The 27,641-nt window shown below is 32.1% G+C and overlaps 1 protein-coding gene across 7 annotated transcripts in view; it reads left to right on the plus strand.

Moving 5' to 3' along the window:
* Nucleotides 1–27,641, plus strand: part of KCNT2 (potassium sodium-activated channel subfamily T member 2) — a 371,051-nt gene that overhangs the window by 133,830 nt on the left and 209,580 nt on the right. For 6 of the 7 annotated variants that reach the window (XM_079107991.1, XM_079107987.1, XM_079107988.1 and 3 more), the window contains exons 6-8: nt 2,179–2,253; nt 3,667–3,750; nt 6,680–6,774. In XM_079107991.1, the coding sequence (XP_078964117.1) occupies nt 2,179–2,253; nt 3,667–3,750; nt 6,680–6,774 (254 nt within the window). The remainder of the gene's footprint in view (nt 1–2,178; nt 2,254–3,666; nt 3,751–6,679; nt 6,775–27,641) is intronic. The other variant, XM_079107989.1, reaches the window with a different exon arrangement.

Here is a 27,641-nt window from a genome sequence, read left to right on the forward strand (position 1 = left end):
AATTTGTAGCCAGTGTTATAAGTTAGTTGGAAATTATGTGGAAGCCAGATTTCCAGTTGCTTTTCCAACATATAGATACCTTTATAAAAGAGTAAACTCCTGTAGGTCATTCTGATTTTTTTTATTGTTGGAGATAATATTAGTTTGCTTTCTTTTCTATAGTAAGATAAGAGAAGTTGGGTGCTTTATAAAGAAAAGAAGTTTATTAATCTCGGAGTTTTAGAGACTAAAAGTTCAAGATTGGGTGCTTGTGTGTGTTCAGTTTCTGGCAAGGTTCTCACAGTGGGTGACATCACAGTGAAGGGAGTACATGGGAAACACATCACATGGTGAGGCAGGAAGCTAGAGATATTCAGAAACTGTGTCTGTTCTTTTAATAGAATCTGCAGGAACTAACTGGGATCACATTAGTCCTTTTGGAAGAGTATGTCCCCATGACCTAATTTCCTCCCAGTGGTCCCCACCTTTAAGAGTTCCACCACCTCTCATTCCCACCCTGAGAACCAAGCTTCTGAGACACGAACCTTTGGAAGACACGTTGAAGTTGTATCCAGATCATGACAGCCCCATTCAGGAGAGTTTCAGTGATTATCTTAAAATCAGGATCACAAAAAAATATTTAAACATATAAAAATTTAAATTAATACATATAAAAAATAACAAATGTTGTTGAGGATGGGAAGGGGAACCCTGCACATTGTTGTTGGGAGTGTGAATTAGTACATCCATTATAGAAAACAGTATGAAGGTTCTTCACAAAATTAGACATAGAACTACCACCTGGTAGCAATCCTGGTCTTGTGTATGTAAACCTCAGGAAATGAAATCAGGATGTCAAAGAGAGTTCTGTATTCTCATATTCACTGTAGCATTCTTCATAACAGCCCAGTTATGGAAAGAACATAAGTACCATCAACAGAGCAATGGACAGAGAAAATATGCATATATACATGGTGTAATACTATTCAGTCATGAAAAAGTGAAATCTGGCCATTAGTGATGAACCAGGAGTGAAATAAACCAGGCACAGAAAGACATACTGCATGATCTCACTTTTATATGGAATCTAAAAAAGTTGATCTCATAGAAATTGAGAATAGAATGTTAGGTATTCTAACAGAGGATGGGGAGAATTCCTGAGAGAAGGGGAAAGTTTGATGAATGTTAAACTATGTTACAGTTAGAAAGGAGCGAGATGTTCTGGTGTGCTATTGTACAGTAAGGTAATTGTAGATAGCAATAATGTATCATGCGTTTCAAACACTAGAAGAAAGGATTTTGAAAGTTTTCACCAGAGTGAAATGATAAATGTTTGAGGAGATAAATGTATTTTATCTGATTCAAACATTAAATAATGTATACAAACAACAGAATATCATGTGGTTTTAATATGTATAATTTTTATGTTGTATGTACTGGTTGAAATTAATTAATTAATTAATAAAAATCCACACAATAACACATTTTGAAAAATTAAAATCAGAGTCAGTTTCATGGGCATGTGATCCCCTTTTTTGAACAGAGCTTCCTGTCTAGAAGGGTGCCATGACTGGTTTAGTGGCCAGATGTCACCTTCTTGAAATTGGTAAAAATTAGTTAATAAGCGAGTCTGTGTATTCATTTTTCAGGAGGTCCTGTAAGTTATGTATTCAATTCAGTTCAACCCGTGTATTCATGGGTTGGGAGATTAGAATGTGGATGACTGAAAAGATTTTTCCTTTAAGTTTGATTAAAGGAAAAATGAAATACCAACAATTGTTGGCAAGCACATGTGTTTTAGAAACTACTTAATGTGTTACAATAAGTGAATGTAACTATTAAAATAAAGAAGTTTGGGTCACCTTTAAACTGATTCTATAGGTTTTATTATTGTGTTTTATTTTTACAAGTAACTTTTCTTTCATGACATGCTATTGGATTCAGATGTTATGTGCAATATTCATAGATTCCTAATCTTCGTAGATTCCTATGAATATTTACTTCTAGAACTTAGTACTACATTGGGAGAATACAACAACATGTAAAAATAATCTCTAAGCCATTGCTACATCTCTGCATTGTGACTCAGTATTCTATTAATGTAAACATACTTTTTACTAGAGAAATTCTACTGTTTTTTCCCCTCTTACTAGGATTAAGTATAATTGACTTTCATTTTTATTAATTCTTTCTTGAAAGGGAAACATATGGGAACAGATTTTACGAATACCCTTCATCTTGGAAATAATTAATGCAGTTCCCTTCATTATCTCAGTAAGTCCAAAACTCTTAAAAATTTTTTTTGTTATTAAATTTCAGCAAATTCTTTAAATCTAATTGCTTTTAGATAAGATAGTAGCTAAGATAACTGGATTTAGACTTTGGTTAAAATCACAGTACTAAAAAGTAAAAAGTTACTTGGATAACTGAATTATGTAATTCAATGAAATCTAATGAGATTTAGTACAATAGCAAAATGGAACTTTTTTTTTTTTTTTTTTTACAAATGTATGCTATGGAGTTGTCATTTGAACAAATGTCACTATTGTCTAAAGAGACTCAATATTACTTGCTCCATTTTTGTTTATATAAAGGAATTTAAAAAATAGCAGCAGGCCAGGTGCAGTGGCCCAGGTTTATAATCCCATTGGCTTGGGAGATTGAGGCAGGAGATTCACAAGTTCAAGGCCAGTCTCAGCAACTTGTTAAGGACCTAAGCAACTTAGTGAGACCCTGATTCAGATTAAAAAATGAAAAGGTCTATGCCTATGACTCAGTGGTAAAGCACCCCTGAGTTTAATCCCCAGTATCCTCCCCTGCCAAAAAAAAGAAACAAATTAAAACCAAGTATTTACACTGAGAACATATTTATCACTAGTTAACTTCAGGATTTACTAAATCAAGTTCTCTGTTTAATAAGAAGGTTGCCAAAAGCCAGATAACAGTTTGTTCTTTATCAAAGAACTGTCCAGTATCAATTCTCTCAGTGAACCTATTCAAGTGCAGTCCTACAAATATGTAACCCAAAACTTTCACATTTGCAAAATTAGATTTTAATCTCAATTTGTTATAATGCCTGTGGGGATTATACCTTCTAACACTATTTGAGTTGTATTTGGAAAATTTTGAAAAATCAGTCGATATTATCTGAAACTGTTGCTCACTTCTGGCAATTAATTTAATTTGAGTGATTTACCTTCAGAAGGAAATGAAACTAGATTAAATGACAAGCTAACTAAATATAATTTCCATTGAATGTAGTTTCCCAATGTCACTTAAAGTAGTTGAATCTAAAGACAGTAAGTGGTAATGTTATAAAAGACTAAGTCTTCTCTCCTAGTTGCTGCTTACCATCTCAGGTTAGAGGAAGAGAGAGCCAATGTCTTTTATAAAATCTAACACTAAAAGATTTAATAATAGAATTAGCATAGTTATATCTGACATCTAATGAGAGCTTATTATTTTCTTCTGCTTCTGCAATAATTTCCCAAAGAAAGACTTAGACAATGAATGAAAGATCATATCTGCTCCTTGCATTTCTTTAATAATGAGTTTAAAGCCTTTGCCTTGTTTTAAATCATTACACTGTCTTTAATAACTTTGATTCTGTTTTGCATTTCTATTTTAATCTCCTAGGTATAACTTCTTACTTTGAGATTAAAATTGGGTTTTTGATTGTTGTTTTAGATATTCTGGCCTTCCTTAAGGAATCTATTTGTTCCAGTATTTCTAAACTGTTGGCTTGCCAAACATGCCTTGGAAAATATGATTGTAAGTATACAAGTGACACACAAATAGAAAAACATTTTTAAAACATCTACTATTTCTTACTTATTTTCAGTGATTAAACAGAGAGAGATAATGTTTTTGGATCCAATTTTGTACTTTCTCATTATTTCTTTTCCCATAGATACAAATTATATGGAATGTCTTTAGTTATAATTAATTTTTCAAATGTTTCATTTTTAAACATTTTCACTTGGTGTTGCAAATAGTTCTAATTAAATGCATATAACAAAATATTTGGTAAAATACTGTTAAATAATTAAAGTGATATGCAATATAAATATGTAAGTTAATATAACTTAAATACCAGTCTGCTATATTCTGAAAAGATGCAAACTTGTAAAATGCCCATATATTTTTGGAGGGCCTGGTAAATAAAAATGGTTCACATGTTCTTGGTTTCATCAAGCCCACACCTAACTGCTATTGGACTGGTTCCATTGGTGGACACTCTTCTAAAACATGTGCCCTTCTTTTCCAAGGCCATCTCTTTACATATAATGGGACTCCTGATTTTAGGGATTTAGGGAAGTGATTTTATCAAACTTTCCTTAATTGTAGGTAGTTTAGTGTTCCTTGAAAATCTCTGGAGTTTAGTAAAGGCCTCTATGAGAGCTAGAAACCCTTTAGATAGTCATTTTTAGATTTGCTGTAGTTGGGTTTTGTGTGGGATTTTAGGAGGGAAAAAAATAAATGAGGTGGTGTGAGAGATGCTTAATTCAGAGCGTACCACAGTTGCATTTTGCCCAAGGCTGACCTTGCTTGGAAGAAATGGTTTAAAACTATCAAAATGTATTTTCCATCAACTTCAATACTTAAAAGTGAACTGTAAGGCATTTGCTTTAACTTCTTTGCTGATACCTTTGTCTGCAAAAGAAAGTAAGAGCACCTACATTACACAATTGCTGGAAAAGTCAAATGCATTTATATATACATATACAAATATAGCATGTTTGTGTGTGTATAATATTGTATCTGGCATAAACTTAAGTAAGGGCCCAATATTAATTTTAGTGTATTTAAGTTCTAGTTGTTCAGAAGCAAACTTGCTTTTCATTTAAATGCCCTTCAAACAGATATTATGACAAAAATTTTGGCCAAAATTTGAATAACACTTGCATATTTGTTAACGGATGAATGTTTCCAAACATTTATATCAAGTAACACTAGAATCTCACGAAAGCACATGGAAAAAGGGAGGGTTGCAAAAACATTGGACTGTTTTAATTGCCCCCAAGAAATACCATTTGACTAAATATAGATTGCCAAACTTGCTAATGAAAAAAATACATCAGGAAAAAAATAAATCTCTTTGTTAATTACTATGCAATTAGTTGTTGGAAAAAATAACCTAACCAAAACAGGAACCATTAGTCAATTGAAAAAAAGGAACTGTTTCGCAATATTAATTTAGAATTCATTTTCCATTTTGTTCTATAGTTTGTTTCTCTTCCTGTCATTGGATGCTAAATTTTTTATCTGTTTTTCTGCTCATTAACACCTCTGTCATAGGAAACTTTTAAGCGATGAGAGATGAAATTCTAATCAAGCAACTTAGTTATTTGTTTTCATAACATTTCTGGTTAAATGGGTGGTGAAGGAAAGTAAATAATGACTCACTGAGGTTTTTTGTTTTTAAGTTGGTGAACTTTTTCATACTATACTGATTTTAAGACTGTTAAAAGTCCATTACAAAAAATTTGAGATAAACTGAAAACTCTATGGTAACTTTTAAAAGGAACAAATTAAAAAAAGGAACAGAACAAAAAAAAGTGAAATAAGAGGGAAAAAACCATAAAAAGTCTCATTTACCACAAAAATATTATAATAATTTCAATTTTTCCAATATTTGTTATGCAAAAGATCAATATCATTATGAAATCATATTGTGTGTTCATTTGTATTTGTAAATTTTGTCACATACTCACTAGTATTTAGTGGACAAAATAAGTTGCTGTACTATTAAATATTTCTTTTCAAGTCATTTTTAAATGGATGTATCTAGTTTATGTATATTGATTAATTTATGTAACTTTGTATTTCATATTTTAATTATTTTAATAGTAAATATTTAGTTTTTCATATACTAATAAAATTTTATAATAGAGATGAACATACATAAATACTGGTGCCCATCTCTGATGCTTTTCATATGATTAAATTTTAGAAATTATGTAATTAAGTAAATCCTAATTGAATGAATGAATGAGTAAATAAATGCATGAAATAGAAAGGACATAATTCTGAGTTTTGATGTATATCACCAAATTGCCTACCAGAAATTCGTAAATAATTATCTGAGTGGTATTGTACATGAAGTCATTTCTTGCACTTGAAACTTAACTGTGTTTATTATGTTTTACTGTGTGCATTTTAGGAAGTTAAAAATGTATCTTGATTTACATTTCTTTTAATATTAGTGTCAATGATATTTAAATATGTTGTTAATTGAATAATTTTTTTCTTTGATAAAATGCCCTTTATGTCATATATTTTTAAATAATGAGCTTTGATTGTAGTTCCATCCAGTTATTACTACCCCTTGAATTGGATATAGTATTTTCTGATCTTCTGGAATTTGAATTTTCCATGCAAGATTATCATTACCTTTGGAGGGTTTTGAGAATAGTAAATGCAACATCTGTTCAGATGTCTGCAAGGCAAGGAAGCTAAAATTTAGTGCTTTAGTGACTTTCACATACTATTACCTTTGTAATACAGGTCCTATAGTGAGTTATATTAAGATGCAAGCAAAAACAAAAATATGTTCATAAATCCTTTGAAAGCATATATACCAGGTATCCTAGGAAAGAAGATAGTTGAAATATAAGGAATAGAAATAAACCTCATTAAACTCATGCCTGCTTATTATTTATTAAAATGTTACCTTATGCTTTTTTCCTTATTGTTTTAGAATGACCTACACAGAGCTATTCAGCGTACGCAGTCTGCAATGTTTAACCAAGTTTTGATTTTGATATCTACATTACTATGCCTTATCTTCACCTGGTAAGATTGTACACCTCAGTCTTTTTTAATGTTTCATTTAATTACAGATTTTAAAGGAAACTGTACTCTAAAGCATTTTATTCATAGTTGGCTAAAAATAAGCAAACAAGTATTCACCATAAAAGATAGCAGGCATCTTACAGAAGTAAAATAAAATCATTCCTTTAGTCTTACAGACAAAACAAAGAGCACATATATTATTTGGTGTTGATATTTACTGCAAGTCTGACATTTTCCCGTATGTTGTAAACAGTCAGATTACATGAATTTGGATGGCATGCCATACTTGTCAAACAAGAATTTTCCTTCAAATCCCTGACATAAAGGTGCCCTAATCTTTCGACATTCTTCAAAGCAGAAACACTGTTGAGAAAACTGTCATTGCCTATCAGTGTCTCTGCCTCTGCCTCATCTACATGATGTTTTCTTGTGCATTCAGGTGGAAAGCAAGGGCAGATCTCTTGACAGTGCAAGGCAACACCTGGCACTTAGTTTTATTATGAAAAAATTAATTTCCTCTCTTGGAAGTCACACTTTGACAATGATAGAGTAATCCAATGTGCAATGCTGTATTGCACATACCGAGTCATGCAGATCTTAATCAAGAGAAAAACATGTGACAATCAAAACACAAGGCAGAATAATGTCTCTTTTGTAGGAGTTGTAGATTTTATGTGTAGTTGCTGTGCAGTGTGTTTGGATAACATAGGTATGACAACTACTTTGCCTTAGTTTGTGGTTAATAACTCTACTGAATGTACTTCAAGGATGTTTTATTGCCTTTTTGTATTTAAAAGTAAGTATTTTGTGATATTTAATGTGTAAATATAAAGCGCCTCTAAATTTTACATAGCACCATCTTTTTTAAATCTTTCACAAATTGTCTTTATGGTTCACTCAGTAAATATCTAATTGCATAGTATCAAACACTAAAAGGGATGACTTTCTAAAGTCACTAAAAATTCTTCATTATCATATATCGGCATTATCATATAATTTGAATTATTTAGAAGTTTTCTTATCTTAAGGAAAATTATTTGAAATTTAAAAATTTATGTGTGTTCAGTATATATATATGCTAATTTTTTCAGTGGCTTAAAATTATAAAAATTAAAATTAATGATTTTAAAACATGGGAGTCTATTAAAATGAATTGGTAAAGAAATAATTATGTTTGAGGGTAGCTTAGTGGTAGAGAACTTGCTTAGCATGTACATGGTCCTGGATTTAATCCAGAGCACTGAAAAAAAATGAAATGTTAATGCCAAAATAAAGATGTTATTTTTATATCATGGCACTAAGTAGCACTTTAGTTCTGGAGAGAACCTCATCATAATAAATCTTCATCTAGAGTAGGTTTTCCTTCTTTTTACCCCACTTTCTGCCTAGTTCTTCTAGTTGGGTAGTTTTTTATTTTCATAGAAGCAACTAGACAAATTTCGCCACATTTTATGCCAAGGGATGCAGCAGTCCTAGAGAAAGTTTTTCACTATATAAAATTTTCACTGTGTAATTTATTCATCATTGAATAATTTGTTTCACCTTTATTTGTTGTTATAATTGCTGTTTTTGTTGTTTTTTTGTTTATCAGTGTTAGAAAATTGAAGGTTTTGTTAGATGTTATGTAATCTTACAAATATTTATATGTGGACATATCTTTTCTGTGCAATAGTTACGTGAAGTTAAGTTTAAATGAATAAAATATTGTTTTTAATCATGTATACTAATACATTCTTAAATTATATCTAGAATGCAGAGACAGGGCAGATTTATTTGTTTATTCTTCTAGTGTTATAATGTCTTCATAAATCATAAGCATCATAAGATAGAAGAAATCATATAAATTCACAATTGAAAGTGCTATTATCTATTAACAAGGGTATAAACAGTGTTATTGTAATCATAATATATTGTGCAGGCTGCTTCAGTAAAGAGTTTCACCATAAAGTATAAATAAATAAATAAATACATGTAACCAAATAGAAATGTGTGGGCACTTCGTCTAGGATTGGTATATGAACTTGATACTCTTGAGGACTGAATTTTCACATATTTGTTTTCACCCATTCTCAAAATGTGTTTCCGTTTTATTGGTTCAAGATGGCCATTCTATTCTTGCTACTACATCCTAACTCCAGCCTTTAGGAAGGAAAATAAGATGTAACCGAATATTGGCATGCATAATTTAGGCTAAAATTCAGTCATGTATATGTACATGTAGATATACATGACTGATAGAGGCACTGCAAAAAAGTGATCTAGCTAGCCAACAACATGCCCATTTTAATTTTGTATTATGACCAAAAAAGTGAAAATTGGATATGGTAGAGCAATAAGTCTTTGGCTCTGACAAGTCATAAAAGTTAATGTTTCATTAGTTGTTTAAAACTCAGGGCTATCATAGTTTGGTGCCCTTGAACATCTTTTGTACATGTCCCAAAATGATGATAATATTAGTCACCTTACAAGTTTGTTTTAAAATGAAGTTTAAGGGGCTAGGGATGTAGCTCAGTTGGTAGAGTGCTTGCCTCGCTTGCATGCACAAGGCCCTGGGTTCAATCCCCAGTACCACAGAAAAAAAAAAAAAAGCTTAAATTGCATATATTTATAAACTCTATTTAATTTAAAATAAATATAATAATATAAATATAAATATAACTATTAATAATACTAGAAAATATCCTAATCCTCTCCATAATTCTATAAAACAGAATCACAATACCTAAAATTCTATTTAACATGAAATATGAGAAAACATCTTTATCTACTGCAATGTTTTTTAGTTTGTCCTACATATTCCAGTACTTTTTTTTCTCAGTAAATTTAATATTCAGTACTTCATAAACAGAGCATTACAACATACTCATGACTCCAGTCTTACTGGTTAGAGCAGTTTCATTATTTGAGCTGATAATAAGATGATAAGTGAAAACCAGGGACATGGTAAATAGGGGAATATTACTCAGCAGAGTATATAAAATAGAGTGCTTTTTAAGGATAAAACTTAAAACCAGCGTTTGGACTACTGAAGAGTAGTTCTACTCAGAATGCATATTTCATCATTTTTTAACCTCCCTTTTTGAATATTGAGCCATATACTGAAACAGAAATTAATATTATTTTTCCTACCTGATCTATGAATTACATATCCCCCCACATGTTATAAATAATTGCTGTTACATTGTATCACAAAGCAAGATTGCAAGACTGTCAATCAGAACTTCATTAATACATACTTTATAATTTGAAACTGAATTTTTCAGGAGCTAATACTTGGATGAATTGATTTTGTTGTTCATGAATCTCACAGCCTTCAAATTACCTGTTTTAGAAAGCCGAGATATAGTTTTAAAATGTATCTTTTCTTAATCATTGTTAACATTACAAAGATCTGTCATTAAGCATCTGTCTATGAGGGACACATGCTCAATGCCAAACTGAAACAGAAATTAAGCTGCGGACCCACTCTCTTCAGGAAATGTGCTTAGAATTGCTTTTCCTGTAATTGTAATGGAATGGGACTAATCCGTCTACACGTTGGCTCTGAACCCCTTGTGATCAATAATGCTCATTCGCGAGACAGCTGCAAATTGTGATTCAGCCTGTGTCTCTGAAACAAAGCAGAATAAACTGGTACATCCAGGAATTAAGTGCAGGACTTTAGCTTAATTATCAACATATTCTAACCAATAATAAGCACTATAATTTATAATGCATTTGGTGTTTCTAATTTTACACTGAGAATTTATTTCACAACTACTGTGTTTCAAATTTTAATTTTTTTGTCTGAATTAATATGTAGATACAAATTTTCATATTTTTCATAGAGTTATAAAGACCCATATTAACGGGTATTTTTTGTTGTGGTTCAGTGTAAAAATTCAATTCCGTTTCTTAGTCTTATTTCAGCAGGAAATAAATCCATCTGTGCTTTAAAATATGATCAGATAAATATTATTTACATGCTTATAATTCAGAAGTATTTGAATTTTCCTATGCATTGACTAACAATTATTTGATTGCTGGTTACTTAAATTCTTGAACTATTTTTATTGGTTCTACTTTTTAAAACATTTTTAATTTTTTATTGTTTCTTTTTAGTTATACGTGACTGTAGAGCATATTTTGACAAAATTTTACATGCAGGTTCTACTCTTAAGGCAAATCACCACGTGTGAAGTGAACAGTAGCAAGTCAAGTGGCATAGTTTGGAGGAAATTTTACAACATCGTCAAATGGTGTTAATTGTCACTAGTATCATACCTGATTCCTAGTTTTGTTTTTTCAAATTTTGTTTGTTTATATTATAACTGACTAACAGGAAGCACATTTATCTGAAAACCTGGCAATTAACCAGCAACCCCTAGGTTGATATTACCCTAAAAAAATAGAAAGTGACTCGCTCAACTAATTTTCGCATATGTAGTCCACTTGATTTTAGGCAGTTAATAACCCAACTAAGGTTTAAGTCCAAGCGAGTGAGAGGGGTATGGGGTTATTTAGTATATGTACATAATAATTATAATAAAAGTATTATTAATATAAATCTCTCAAACAGTTTCAAACTAAAGTTTTATATCAAAGAAGATACTTTTGAATTATGACAAAATGTATTATTATTTACAAGCATGCAAATAGTGAGAATAAGAACTTTTTTCTGAGTAAATGTAGTGGCTAGTTTAATATTAAGCAACTTATAAATTAAACTCCATTATTATTCTAACTTTACAGATGAAGAAATTGTGGTACAAATAGTTAAGGAAGTAACTAAAAGAAGCAGCTAAGCAGACTTATCTCTAATGCACACTGATCTACTATGGACTGTGTTAAGACTTCAGGAAGAAAGACAGTATTTACAAAGGAACAAGAATTATTCTTATACCCATAGTCTCATCTGAGCTAAGAGTTTCTAGAATACTATCCACAAATTTCCAGGAAAAATTGATTTATAATCCAAAATTCTATTCAATCAAACCATCTTTGAATTGTGGTAATATTTAGTTGGTTTAGTTATACAATTACTTAGAAAATACTCTGTGCATCTATTATAGCAGAATTAAAAGAAAGGATAAAAGGAAAAATTATAGTCTATGTGTAACAATTGAATATGCAGTGGCAGTATATTTGATCTGTCCCTGGGAAACCCCATAAACACAATACATTCTATCTGGAGAAATGCAGTGGAAAGTCTTACACATACTGAGAGAGAGTCATCAATTTTATTTTTTGTGGTTTAGGTTTTGTGTTAGTTTTCCATCACTGTGCCAAAATGCCTGAGATAAACAAGTTATGTAGAGGAAAGCTTTAGTTTTGCTCATGGTTTCAGTCTATGGTTGTTTGACTCTATTGACTTTGACCTGTGGCGGAATAGTACAGCATGGGAACATGTGGAGAAGGAGATCTAGACATCTCATGTCAGCCAGAAAGAAATCAGTAGAGACTGGTGCTACCCAGTAGTACCACTAACCAGAGACCAGGTGTTTAACACAGGGACATTTATGAGACATTTGAGACATAGCCTATAGCAGACTCTGAGCCAGGTTACACTGGAGGGGGGGGGGACCATTGTCATACTGAACATCAAGGATTTCTAATCGTCTTTATAGAAGAAGTTCTGAGGTATCTCTGTGACATTACGTGTACCAGACAAGATGGTCATAAAGGTATAAAAACAATCAACTTGTTTTCTCAGAAATGAATACCTTTAGTGAGAATGACACATAGGAAATCCTCTTGAAAACATGACTGAAAAGTATCTAACCAAGTAAGAAATAAAATTAAGGGAAAAGAAGGAACATTTATTAGAAGAATAGAGGTAAAAGATTCATCAGTTTAATAGTAGCAGCACAAATAAGTATTTAGTTCCTTAAGACTGACTAAAGTATCATAATGAGAAATGGTAAGACTACATATTTGCCTTTATTGCCAGCCATTTTTCTGTTGATTTATTTGTATTAAACGTTTAGGTTTGCATAACAGCCTTCCAAGGTATATGTTATTTTCTTCCTTTTATAAACAAGAAACTGAGGACACAAAGATTAAATCATTCATCTAAGGTCCATGTCTACTAAGAAACAAAATTCAGATTTGAACTCAGAGCTTAGTACTTAATATTGTCATATCATTTGTATGATGTCCTGGAAGTCCTAAACCTAGACATATTAAAAAAAAACTAAAAAAAATCCATAGAACTATGATAATTTTCTCATTTCTATTACTGTGAATTTTTAAATTATTGCTAGAAGTAGAATTATAATTATAAGTAGAATTATAATTAGAGACATTATAAGATTCTAATTTTTAATAATATTTTGACTAGCTACAGAAGAATACTTTAGTCATTATTATGTCACATGTCTTTTGTGTGAATAATTAAATATTTCAAATTCAGAAAGTTTTTAAATAACCATTTTTTAAGATTTTGGCAAAAATGACTATAATACATTTACATAAAATCACCTCATAAACATAATTCCAATTTGGTAAATTTATAACCATTTCCCTGTCATTCATCTCTGTATATTTTTGTTTTTATATGTCTATAGAGATGTAGATTATACTACAACAGATTATTACATATGGACATTGGATTATGTATGGTTATTTTCAACTCTCTTGTTATTATTTAAATTTTCATAATGGTTATGCATAATTTTTAAAAGTCAACAAAATAAGACAAAGCCACAAATGTTAGGGAATGTAAGAAGACACAACAAAATTGAACACAAAGTTCAAAATACAATATTTTAACACTCAGTGTGGATTGTGTGGTTGATTCACTCCTAAGTCAAATTATTCTCGTATTTTAAAAAAATAATCCAAATCCCTCTCTTAGACTTACCTTTAAGTCTTAACTTCTAGACTTTAGTTGCTCTTTGAAGCTTCCTTGAAGTTTATCTGAGTGATGGGAGATGTCCACACTCTATGCTTTCTCAGTTTTCAAAAACAGCAAAATATATAATAATTAAATCTTTAATTACTGGTGCTTTTGCTAGTTTTTTATGATACATAAGAGTGAAAACTTCATATGTATTTCTCACCACTTTACTTCCAGCATCTCTCAAGGTGGTTGGAAAGTACTAGAGGCTTAACAAAATGTGTGATTGACAGTAACACTCTGGCATGAGACCATCCTTTTCAGTTGGAGATAACTTAATATATTGTAAGGGAAGCATTTTCACACCCTATATTTTGAGAATGTTCCATTTTAATTCCCTTATTTCCACAGTTAACTTTTGTGGAAGATAATGGGAAAGAATCTTTATAGTCATAACTTTCTAGTCCAGGATATAATTCTAAGAAAATGGTGTTCTAGGATTGTAGCTTCTTACAAAGAGATATAACTGGGTAGTAAAACTTAGGCAAGTTTTTAATAAAAAGTAATACCCTTTGAAATAATTCTTATAAATTGCACACACATACCTCATAAAAGGGAATTTGTAGATAAATCAAATTTTGGCTGTTAATTTTTGTCTCCATGTAACTTCTGAATTTATGTCTTGAGAAATTTGCTTTCTGCTCTCTCGATTTTGGAAATTAAGAGAGCAGAACACTGTAATAAAATTACTCAAACTATCAATTTCTGTGTTAAACATAAAAAGAAATTTGTTAGATTTTAGAAGAATGGCCAGGGCTGGGATTGTACCTCCGTGGTAGAGCACTTGCCTAGCACGTGTGAGGCACTGAGTTTGATACCCAGCACCACATAAAACAAAATAAACAAAATAAAGGTATTGTGTCCATCTACAACTACAAACTTGTTAAAAAAGAAAAGAAGCATGGCCATCAAGTTTTTCTTTTTCCACCACTGTGTAGGCTTTTCTTTTTCTTTTTTTTTTTTTCTTCTGCTTTGATTTCTTTCTTGAAATTTCACTTTATTCCCACGTGATCTAAATTGTGATTCCTTCCTAAAATCTGCTCATCCTTTATTATTTTGAAACAAAGAAATGCATGTTTTTGCATCGGGGTAAAGAATGGGATGTGTTCATTTTTCATGAATTATTAAATTGCAGTGTCTATTCATTCCAGATTTATTGCTCATAGAAAGAGTTCTTTGCTTTCTTTGTTACATAGGTGCAAAGACAGTACCCAGAAGAACGAGGTATTTCTTTCACTAATAGAAAAACTGACTTTATCATTACTTCAAAGAATATTATCTATAAAAATATAAACGCTCAACATCTCACATTATCTTATGTTCCATGGGGATATTAGTTGTTAAGGAGAGATTCTAGAGGAAATGAAAATGATTATACGGGAAAAGTTAATTGGCATTCACTCAATAAATACCAAAGTGCAAGTTGTGGGCTGATTTGAATGCTAATGCCCAAATTACCGGCATGAAATCAAAGTGCAAGATGCTTACATCACAGAATGCTATTGCTAATTAAGTTTTTTTTCTTTCTTTTTTTTAAGTAACTGTGCACCTGAATGAAATTCATAGGGAATGCATAGATATTGATATTTAATGTTATTTATTTCTGTCACATGACATTTTTTTTAACCTCTCTGAAAACATTTGTTTTACAAATTGATATTTAGTTGATGGTTAAAAAGTTTTACAGTCTCAATATTTCCTTCCATTGAAATCAATGTTTCCCTTATGAAGCATTCCAAATCTCGAAAAACTTGTATTATTAAATGCAGAATTAACATTTTAAAAACAGAAAATTTTAAAAAAGCACAGAGTTAATGAATAGTAATTAATGTGCCTTTGTTTTTATATTAAGGAAGGGGATAAATCATGAGTTTTTAGATATTTTTAAAAAGGGAACTTGAGAGTTTATTTTGTTTCAGAGTTATATAAGAGTGAAATTATTTTGTATGGATTTGTGTCAAAGATAACACTTGAGAATGTTTTGTAAAGAAGCAAACCTCACAGCAGATTTCTCAACTGAAATTCAACATTCTTCATGAGATTATCTTGAAATGTTTTAAAAATTAAAATTCATTTTTCTAAAATAGCTAACAAAACCCTTTACAAAGGTATATAATTTATTTGAATACCGTTAATATTTGAAGTAGATGCTTCCCTGGCATACACTTTTTCTACATGTTTTTCTGTTTTTTAATATTACCTTTTTGAAGAGCAGTGACCCATTCAAGAATGAGAATGACATAAGCCTATATGTTTATTTTGTATATATTAACCTAAAATATATATGACATTGCAATAGATTTTTTTCTTTGACCCACTTGCTGGTGGGGCTGCGGGGGTATAAGGCTGTGTATGTCATGCTGGGTCTATTTAACACCATGCATACACGCACTGGGAACTTTATATTGAATGACTCTATAAATCTTCCAAGTGCCCAGATTCCTATCTTTTGATTCTGGTTCCTGTCCGTGCAACGAGTTCTGGAGTATCATTGCTGTGAATGGTGCATTTGAAGTGATGAGTCACCTGTGTGCTGTCTCACCTGTACCCTCAAACAGCAAGTAAGTGTTATCTCCTGTAGGTCAGGACAGGCTGTACACTGAGCTGTGGTAACTACTGGCTCCTTTTTACAAATGATGGACAGGAAAACTTGCCTAAAAATAGATAGCTTCACAATCAAGAAATGGTTTCCATTCCCGTTCAGACTGTGCTCAACTTTTTCCATTTGCCATGTGTATTTCACCCAGTTAATATACTGTTCTTATTTTCTGTCACTTATGAATTTCCATCTTAATGATAGCTGTTGTCACATCAGAGTGACTTCAGAGAAGTGCTCTATTCAGTAAGTGTTAAGGCATGCTTGCTTTTTGATATAAAGGTAAAATCGTGAGCTTTGGAACTATTCAGGCTCAGGTTCATATTATGTCATTTCCATTAGTTAACTCACTGACCATCATTTCATATCTTTTAACTGCTTCAAGTCCAGTTTAAGATCTGCAGTATTTAGAAAATATTATATAGGGTTGTTATGAAAATTGTTAATACATAAAATTAGAGAAAACTATATATTGTATGAGTCAATAAACTTTTTATTATTTAATTGTTAGTACAAGAATATAAAGGTCTCTTTTGGGGAGTGGTCATGCTTATGTAATAAAGGCACTCCACTGTTGTTTTCTAAATTGATTTTTATATAATTTTTTATCAGTTTTATCATCAGGCAGCCTGGAGAAAGTACATAATAAATATGTATTGAATCAATGGTGAAGACAGATGTTGAAGATAAACATCATTTTGTTAGGAAAATAGTTTATGTTTTGATTGTGGTATCAGTTGAAACATGAAGTTCCCTTCATTAGAAAATAAGAATTAACTTCAGGAAACTTGCCTCACTATAGTACTTTTATGTATAAACACGTGTACTCAAATACAAGAATATTCTTCTATTTATATTATGTTTATGGTCAAGACGGCTTTTAGGTAATTTTTATGTTTTCTGATCTATCTATGTAATTCTGTTTATGTATGTTGAACAGTAGGCATGTATTTCTGATGACAATTATGTTCTGACCTTGAAAATCTTACGGTGTTTGGGAAACTTTTGTAGCAGAATCAGTATTATGTTAATAGTATAAACAAAGTCATGATGAGCCATCGAGAGAATAAAATTTAAAGTAATTTAATGATTTCTACCTCTGTTAAATTATCAAGGGATACAGGAGGCAGATTAAATGAGAACTTCAACTTAAAAACTTTAGAAATTGTTAAAGGCAAGTTGATATGTATGAAAGGAAAGACTATAGAAAAACATTTTGATGATCAGAGGAAAATGACAGATTAAATATATGAGTTTTATCACAAGACAAATTGAGGCCAGCAGAATTATATTGGCTTAATTTTTTTATCTTACACAAAATGTTCAGGCCTAGGAGCGATTGCTGAAAATAAAATAAAGTGGTCTGGCCAAAAATCCAATGGTGAAGTTGAAAGTGGACCATTAACCATACTTAATTCAAAATAAGAGAGTGCTGTACTCAAAGTACAGAGCACTGTACTAAAATTCTAGAAAATGTTTGCTCTGGTCCTTAGGAGAAAAGACATTCCCCACTTTCTTCTGAATTGCTATCACTTGCTCAATGAGTAGGTAACAGAAAATAACTCATCTAGGAGGGCCAGTATCCAAAGAAGGGAAAACAAACAATAATCTAGACTTTTCCCTAATGAAATAAACTTGCTGAAGGAAATAGAACACCTCTAGGAATAGATTTAGAGGATATATTCAGGGTACCTGATCAATTCTATAGAGGTCAGTAGGAGAAAAAGCAAAAAAGATAATTATTAAACAAATAGGAAAATGGTACATGGTTCTTAAGACAGATATGAGCCAGGAGATTAAAATATGAGAAAAAAATACATCTTGGCGTATTCTACTAAAGTTATTTAATTTCCAAGGACAAGAAAAACTTGTTAAATCTTCTAGTAGGAAAACAATAGGTTATTTAGTTATTATAAGGTGGATACTCACTGTTTTTCTAAGGTTAGGCAGATGGGTCCTAAAGATGTCTATGTCCTAATCTGTGTAATTGTGAATATGTTGTTAGATGGCAAAAGGGACTTTGAAAGTATATAATATTTGTTACACACATTGCATTTAGATTGTCTCAAATCATTTCCGTGCATCCAGACTAAGCAATTGAAGAAGGGAAAACAAAAATCTAGAATGAGCCCTTAAAAAAAGAAGTCTATATCTGGAGTAAAATAGATACACCAGAGGGAAGATGAGACAAATGAAAAAAAAAAAAAATCAGAGGGATTTAATGTATATTAAAGACATAACCAGCCATTTCAACCAGCTTTGAAGCTGATTGAGACAAAAGACCAAGGAATGAAGGACAGCTAAAATCTGAAATTGACTGCTGACCCCAGACCAGGAAGTAAAGGAGACCTTTGTCCAACAACTACGTGAACCTTAACTACCTGTTCCCTGAATGACACAGGAAACAGTTTCTTTCCTAGAAACTCTACTAGTGAACCTCATCCAGTCACCAAGTGATTTTTACCTTGGGAAAATCATAGCAGTGAAACTAGCTGAGTCCACCTGGACTTGTGACATCCAGCACTCTGAGAAAATAAATTTATACTCTTTTAAATACTATGTTTGTGGTAAATTTTCATTGTAGCAGTTGAAAACTAATACAATTCTAAAGGCATGATCCATATACTGGCTATACTGGAAATGCCAAGATGGCGAAGAACATTTATAGACATTTGACAGAAAATAACTGAAATCAAGATTCGTATACCAACCTTTATGGGTATAAGAAAACAATTTCTAGAAAAGATGTGAATTAAGTGAGTACACAATCCATCTGAGAAAATGCACAAGAAAAAGTAATAAAATATAAAAACTTGAAGAGAGAATATCAGCTGATCTGTGAATTATTGCATATGTGATTAATGTTTCCCAAGAAATTATTATATTCCAGAGCCTCTTTACAAGCTAAAGATAGAAGTATGGGAAAGTAAGTAGTCTTCAAATAGTTTATACTACAATTGAGTGTAGTTAAGATGGCAGACAAATAATAAATAAGTATGTGTGCTTTCTAACTTGAGTGCTGAGAATCCACAGAAAACTTGGAATGGACCCACCTTTTGACCCAGGTATCCCACTCCGCAGTTTATACCCAAAGGACTTAAAATCAGCATACTAGAGTAACACAGCTACATCAATGTTTATAGTAGCTCAGTTCACAATAGCTAGATTGTGGAATCAACCTAGATGCCCTTCAAGAGATGAGTGGATAGAGAAACTGTGGTATATATACACAATGGAATATTATTCAACCATGAAGAAGGATATTATGGCATTTGCAAATAAAATGAGTGGAATTGGAGAATATCATGCTAAGTGAAATAAGCCAGTCCCCCAAAATCAAAGGCCAAATGTTTTCCCTGCTAAGTGGAGAATAATATATAATGGGGGTGGGATGTGGGGAGTGAGAGAAAAATCAGGGAACTTTATATTATGTAGAAGAAAATGAGAGGGAGGTGGGGTACGAAAAATGGTGGAATGAGACAGACATCATTACCCTATGTACATGTATGATTACATGAATGGTATGAATCTACATCGTGTGCAACCATAGAAACAAAATGGTGTACCCCATTTGTGTACAATGAACTAAAATGCAGTTTGTAAAAAGTTAAAAAATAAATAGTTAAAACAAGAAAATTAATGACTCATTAAAAATCTACTTAACACAAAAAATATAGCAGAGTAATTATGTGGGGAAAGATAATGAGGTGCAATTTCAGATAGTTTGGTGAAAGAAGGTTTTAAGGAGTGACATTTGAGGACACACGTGATAACCTCCTTGGGGGTAGTATGATCCAAGATATGCCAGTGGTTGAAGCAACCAAGCTATAAAGAAAGAAAATGTTAATTAACATGAAATCGTTAAAACAAACAAGAGAATAATAAGACAGGCCAGACTGTTTAAGTCAGTATCCAGCCAGGAAAACAAAAATCACTGTACATATATTAAAAGGGAGAAATTGGTTTCTAACTTGTTGGAAGTTCTTAAGGAACAAAAATGAGAATATGAGATTATTCCACTTCTCAGCTAGAGGAATGAAAGTAAAAATGGCAAAGTTGGAAGTATTTAGGCTGCTTCCTTGCAAGAATTCAGAAACCATATGATCACTGACTTTGGAGGATTCTCAGTCAAAAGACACCCATCATTGTCACTGCCACCAGTTGAGCCAAAGTTCTCAAATGCCATAGTGAGGAACATCCACTGCTCTGATTGGCTGGTCTGCTGCAGCCTCTGGAAGGCTTTCTGCCATGCTGAGCACAAGTCAGGAGTCCACACACACCTGTTGTTTTTGCTGTTACCTAAAAGGCCAAAGGAAGATGAGAGAGCAGGTAAAAACAGCGTTTGACTTCCTGTGACGGTTACTTCTGTGTGTCAAATTGACTGGGTCACAGGGTGTCCAAATATTTGGCCAAAGATTCTGGGTGTTTCTGTTAGAATATTTTTTGATGTGATTAATATTTTGATCAATAGGGTAAAGTTGATTTCCCAGGGTGAACTGTATTGCTTGAAGGTCTGAATAAAACAAAAACTACAGAAAACTGACTTCAATGTTTATTGCAATGTTTTCCCTCTGGAGTCTCCAACACTACTACCCCCCTCTGAATATTTTTCAACCTCCATAATCATGTGAGCCACTAATTTAATTAAATCTCTTTATATAGAGAAGATATTGGTCTGTTTCTCTACCTATTCCTAATTCACTTTATTCCAATAGTTCTTCTATTCTGACAGAATCTTACCTGAAATGAAAAGCCAAGGGAGTTCGGGAGATTTAGTTTATAGCCATAGTTTGTAACATAATTAATTGAGCATGAAAATTCACATATGGAACTGAAAGCAAACAAGATGACTTGTGTGCTGATTGTTTTATGGGTCCTCTCTAGATATGGAGACTGAGAAGAGATGAAAGGCTGTCAAATTAGCAGATTTATCTAGAGATTAGCTAGAAATGTGCAATTTCAGACTTCAGTGGTGAACAAGATAAAGAAATTGAGGCACTATGGCATTATCCTTCATTGACTTTCATTAGTTCTCAGTTTTTTTCTTTGAATTCATGTTATAGACTATTTATGACAATGAAGTAATAATGTGTGGTAGCTGGAAGTATTGATATTACTAGAAACATGAGAAGTTTTATGTGCTGTTTCTTAAATCTCGTGGTTTGAAGGCATGGCTGAAGGATGGTAAGGAGTCCTTAGAAGGAGCAAGCAGAGTTACAGAGGTCTCCGTATATCTGTGTGAATTTAAATGTTACTTGTATATTATGTAATAGTACAACGCAAATGGTATGTGTGAACATTTATCTGATGGAGTAAAAAAAATAATGCTGCTTATAAGTATACTACAAGTCTACTTGAAGCAAGTTTGTAATGAAATAGCAAGAAAACACAAACAAAAATAGAGAACTAACACTGCTCCTATTTATTTTTATTCAGCATGGTTTTGAGTTTCTTCTATGTTCTAGAGCTGGAGCAGTACTTACAATGACCAAACCCTATCTGTTAAAATTAGGGATAATGATCATAAAAGAAGAAATACATTATGTAAAGTTAATGAAAAAAATGAAGAAAATTAGTCTGAGATGGGGATGGAAGCAGATGGGCTTTTATTCATTTACTTATTTATGAAGTGTGTTCAAAGAACTACTGTCTACTGAAGTAGGATTTAAATAGGAAAATAAATCAAATTGGCTTGTGAATGATGCATAATTCTGGGAGAAGTCTATACCAGGTTGAGCAAATAGTCAGTGTTAGGGCCTGGGAAGGAGTTTATTTACTCCTTTGAAGAATGTGCTTATATGGGTGTTGAGATAAAAATGCTTTGACTGTTAAAATGGAGAATAGATAGTGGGTAGAGAAGGGCAGAAGATGGAATTCTGGCTAGAGTTTATTGTGGGACTTCAAGAACGTGATAGTTCTGGCTGGACCAAGAATAGTGGTAGAGAAGTGGTCCGTGATTGGATGTGTGACCTCTTTTGAAGCTGGAAATGAAACATTTTGATGATAAGTTGGATCTAAGATATTAGAGGGTTTGAAAAAAACTCAGAGATGACTTTGAAGTTTACATTCTGAGAAACTGAATGTATGATAACTCTGCCAGGACAGGAAAATTTGAAAAGGAACATAAAAAGGAGAAGAAATAAAGAGACCTTTATGTTTGAGAGACCTTTTAGACATTGAAGAAGGAGATTTTAAATAACCATTGATCATCTGTTTATTTAATAACCAGCCTGGAGTTCAGGAGAGGAGCATGGAAATTTGGGGATTATCAGAAGATGAATGCACATTAAAGTGAAAGGGTTAGAGGAGAGCACTTAGACAATGTCTCTGATCAAAAGAAGCAAAACAAAAACCTTAACAGTGTAATCAGGCCCAGCATGTTAGGATAAAGAACACAATGTATGAGAAGTAACCTATTGGTCCAAAACACTTGGTCATTAAATATGCAAAGAAAAAATGTGGAAAAAAAAACAATGAGAACTCGATAAAAAATATAACTGTACCAGAAATTTTTTTTATGAAGAATCACATTACTAAAATGGATCTGAGAATATTTTTTATTTTTCAGTTCTGCAAACATAGCCCTTTCTATACCATCCAACCCAGATGGTTGTCTATTTTAAACCATAGTCAATGTCAGAGCTTTTATAGTACATTTTTATTATCAAAGCATTTTCTTACCATCAAGCAACCAAATTCATGCTGAATTCATACATCTTTTAAAAACATCGTAATCTCTCTTTTTCTCTTTCAAATTCTTTCTCCATTTTCATTCTGTCTTTTCCCTTCTTATAACTTCTTTGTCTGTTTCCTAGCTCCTTATGTTTACTTAGACATGTTTGCATTTGAGCTGGATCTTAGAATCCTCATACTAAAGATCGTGATTATTGCTGTTCTTCTTATAATTTTCTGTTTGTAAATTTGTTAAATTATTTCATCCTATTACAGTTTATTCTCTTTGTTGTCCTCAATCTTTGCCAATGTGTTTTAAAGTATTTTGATTTAAAGTGTTACAAAGTTTGTTTCAGCATTGTCCCCATTTCCTATATATGTTGCTTAAACAGATCTAGTTCCTACCCCAGGGTTATGTTTACTTTCAACAATATTTTTCTATACAAATATTATAGGAGCCTTTCTGACTTTTTCCTAATAACTCAGGTTCATCTGTCTACTCAATACTCTTTTTATAGTTCCTATTAGCCAAGTGAATTATATTTATTATAGTTCTTTGTCTTGTTTTTATAAAAAGATTTTGGTATTTATTTTTAGGTTCAGTTTGCTAGCAAATTGATTTTGGGATGTTCTAAATATCTCATTTGAATTTCATATGAGCTTTTTCCCTCTAGTGTGCCTACTGTGAAGGTGAAGAAACACTTTGTTCGCAGCTTTGTAATTACCTTTTGTATTGACCATTGAGAGCACTTAGTTTTCTTTGCTTCATGCAAAAAAATAATAAATAAAAAATATAAACCAACAAAAAAAACCCAAATGTTTTAATTTCACCCCAGGATTTTTTTTTTTCCCTTTTGGTTGTTAGCTTGCCTTTCTCTAAATCTTTTCTATTTCATAATTACAAATTCAAACTGGGTCACCAGTGCTGAACAACTAATATGAAAAAAAAAAAAAACAAAACCAAAGTAATTTGTGTAAAAGCATTTTGTAAATTATAAGGTACTATTGAAGTATAAAGCAGACTTTTTATTGCCATAATTTAGAGGAAATATTTCCTAGTGTAGCAAAAATATTGTCCTTCTTAGGTTTTATTTCTCAGAGGGCCATAAATATATATAGCTATCTAGGTGGACTTTAGTGAAACAAAGAAACCCATAGAATCGAAGATATCTTGGTAGTATCATGTGCTTGGTCTCAGACTTTAGTTAAATGGTAGATTCTTTGGGACTTGATTTATTTACTTGTCCAATGGAGAGGGAAAAATATTACATAAACTAAAGAGGTATGAGGCAGTTTTTAAAATAAATATATGGTTATTATTATAACAGGAAAAAAAACCTAGTAGAGAGAACTTATCAATTTATGAAAAGCTTCTAGGAAGCTGAGGTAGAAGAAAACCTATCATTTTATTTAACTCTCATAAGAAGAGCACACACATGTTCCTCAATAGAATTAATGCCCATCCTGCCTGAGCTCAGAAATCTCATTCTGTAGGCAAAGTGGTATTTAATGATATTTAATAATGCAATGTAGAAGCACAATATATGTTGTTTCTTATAATAATTTTTGTAATGCATGACTATCATCGATTTCTGGCCTATTGGCTTGGAGTTTTACTTGCATTATCTCATTTAGTTCTTATAATAACCTTACAACACTGCAAGTATGTTTTATTATCTCTAGCTTCTACAAAATACAAGGTCAGAAGAAGTTAAGTATTTTTTTCAGTAAATGGGTGAACAGAAATGAGTCTGGGTTTATCTGACCATGCTTTGTCTTCTTTTCCATACGAATTAAGTCTTAACAGTGATTAGAAAGCAATTCTTTCAGGGAATAAGTGTTATTTTACAAATTATGGTGTTTCTCAAGGTTTAACTTCATCCTAGGAGATAAATTAGAAAATGTAAAGGAGTGGAAGGATAATTTACACAGCCTCCTCACATTTTCCAGTATCATTTTCTTTCCAGACTGTTCTTATGAGAGATGAGGTTGTCCGTGCTCTTCTGCTCTCAAGGACCTGCCTTCTCTGTGCCTTGGTGAGCTCTTACATGCTCATGTCTTTCAAGATGCTCTGTATGCTCATAACTTCAGCTGTCTAAAATAGCTCAAGAAAGGAAAACACCTGAATAAGTGGAAAAAAAACTTGAAGCATACAGACTTCTCTTTCTTCAAACTGAGCATCTAATCCATCAACAAGCCCTGTTGACTCTACCTCCAAAATCTCTTGATCCACACCTACCTGCCCCGTTACTGCTCCTGTCAAGTAGTCACTATGTCCTGCTCACAGGCTCTGGTCTCTCAGCTAACTTCTTTGCTCTCTCACAATGTATTTTAACAGAGCAGTAAAAATTATTGTACAAGTTTAAGCATTCCTATTTGTTTCTGAATACACTTAAATTTAAAAAGGCAAACAAAAATTCTCAGAAGACTTTTCATGTGTACCACTGACCTCAGCTTACACTGCATGTCCTCCTCTCCATCAGGAGGCCTCCTCCCTCTGCTTTCTTTTCTGTGGTTATGTTATGATGATTCATGACTCATGGGCTTTGAACTAAGTGTTCCCTTTGCCTTGTATGTTCTTCACTTAGTTTTTGGTCTCCTTTACGTCTCAGCTCATATGTCAAAATTCTTGAAAGGTTCTTGACTCAGCTAAGGGTTCTGAAAATCCCACTACACCCTCCTACCACCAGTTGCTCCGTAATATATTAACCTTCTGTTATCTTCAATCATTTGCCTGTTTGAGATTTTTTTTGTACTTTATTATTTAAAATGTGTTCTGGAAATGATACTAAGTTTTTGTAGTACATTTGAAACAACGCATTTGATTGAAGATGGAAAAGTGTGTTAGAAAAAGTAAAACAGTGATTTTAAGTTCAAGTACATCCAAAGCAATTAATAACAAAGGACAATTCAAAAGAACTATTTTTCTTCCTCCTATTAGACATGTTTTAAACTTTACCATGAGTATTTAAAACACGTATCAAAAATTTTTAAATGTTTATATTTCAGATGGGTAAAAACAGATTGTACTAAAATGATTCTTGTTTAGTGACGTTTTGGTCTTCACTTTTCATGAGTGGAAGACACTGTGGACAAATTTTTCATGTAGGAATGACAGCATAGCTTAGTCAAATCTCATCCCGCTTAGAATATTTATCCTAGTTAATTAGTAGCCAAGTAGTTATTAGTCACTCCACTCACTACATTGTAACTTGGGTTTCCTCTCAGTCCAGGGCAGGATTTGGAACCTAGCGCCTAAATAAACAAGTCTGAGGCAACTGGGCTTCCTGAGTTTGCTCTTAAAAGAAGGCATATCTAATTTCAAAATTTTCTGAGATTTTTTTTTTTAAATTATGTGACTTCCACAAAATTTGGGAAAATAAATAAAAAAATTAGTTGTATTACTAGTGCCACCACTGGTGAGGAGAGAGAGAGACCCTTGACCAAAGTCTTTGACCATTTCTGCCCTAAGAAACTGCTTCCATGGAAACCAGTCATTCTCTGCCAGTGAGCTGTGGATCCTTCTGTGTCATTGAATGTGTGTCATTCCATGGCATTGCTGGTTTGTAAGAATGAAGATTGATGCTAATAGGATAATGTGTAGAAAATATAATTTCATACTGATAACTTTCATGGTGAGAAAAAGTAAAAGAAATAGTATATTTATTGATTTTAGAAACATTACCTTTTTGTTTAATTTTCCTTCTCATTTGAAAAAGTAATGCAAAATGTAAGATTTTCTTAATTGCGAGTATTTTAATTACTATTTAACTCCTAGCTTAATCACTTTAAGTTTACATAATCAAACACGTGAAAGTTCTTTCAAATTTTCTAAGCATTAAAGCCCACAAGAACAGAGTTCCCCTTAGGTCAATATTTCCACAGTCATGTTTTCCAGTAAATTTCTTTAGAGTGTGTCACTGACCTTCTGAAACTGCCCTTTGAACAAATATTGATCAGAAAAACAGTGGTAATTTGCATCAAAAAATCATTATTTAACTAGGAGCCCATTCTACCTAGGTACTGGTATGTTCAACATTAGCTTACAAGCAAAACTTGAATCAACCAGCTAATTCCAAGAGTGTTGCTAGTCCTATGAGGTTATATTTGTATACCTCAGAATTATTGGTGAATATTATGCTCTGCGAACAGGTGTAAGTTCATTGATCACTCATTAGAAAGTAGAAATCTTCAATTTATTTGAAGCAGAAATTATTATGAAGGCAAAGTGTTATCATTATGATGAGGTTTCTCTGATGAACATACAATTTTAATATCACATTTAAAAATTGGATTCAAATAAGTGTTTAAATAAAATAAGTCATTTTTGCTATGAAATTATTTCCCACTACTTAAAATGTGAAATAGCATGTTAATTTCTAAACTATCTTTCACTGTTTCTCTCTCTTTTTAGTGGTTGAATTTGGACCACTTTGATAGAATAAAATAAAACCTTCTGATTTTGCCTTATTTGGCTGCCAGAATATGTTGACCAGAGACTGACTATTTTGTCTTGTTATGTGGTGACAACTAACAAGACATGCTGATGGAAACAAATTAATTGATAATGCAGCTTAAAGAGTGGATATTTTTTGGTCCCTTTCATATTTCACCTGTGCAAGCACTTTAAAGATGAATATTTATGTTACAAAATTCATGAGAGTAAGAAGTACAATGATAAGTCAAAATTTGAAAAGAATTGAGGTGGTTTATTTTTATCAC

Source organism: Sciurus vulgaris (genome assembly GCF_902686455.1).
Source record: "Sciurus vulgaris genome assembly, chromosome: 12".
Classification (NCBI taxonomy): domain Eukaryota; kingdom Metazoa; phylum Chordata; class Mammalia; order Rodentia; family Sciuridae; genus Sciurus; species Sciurus vulgaris.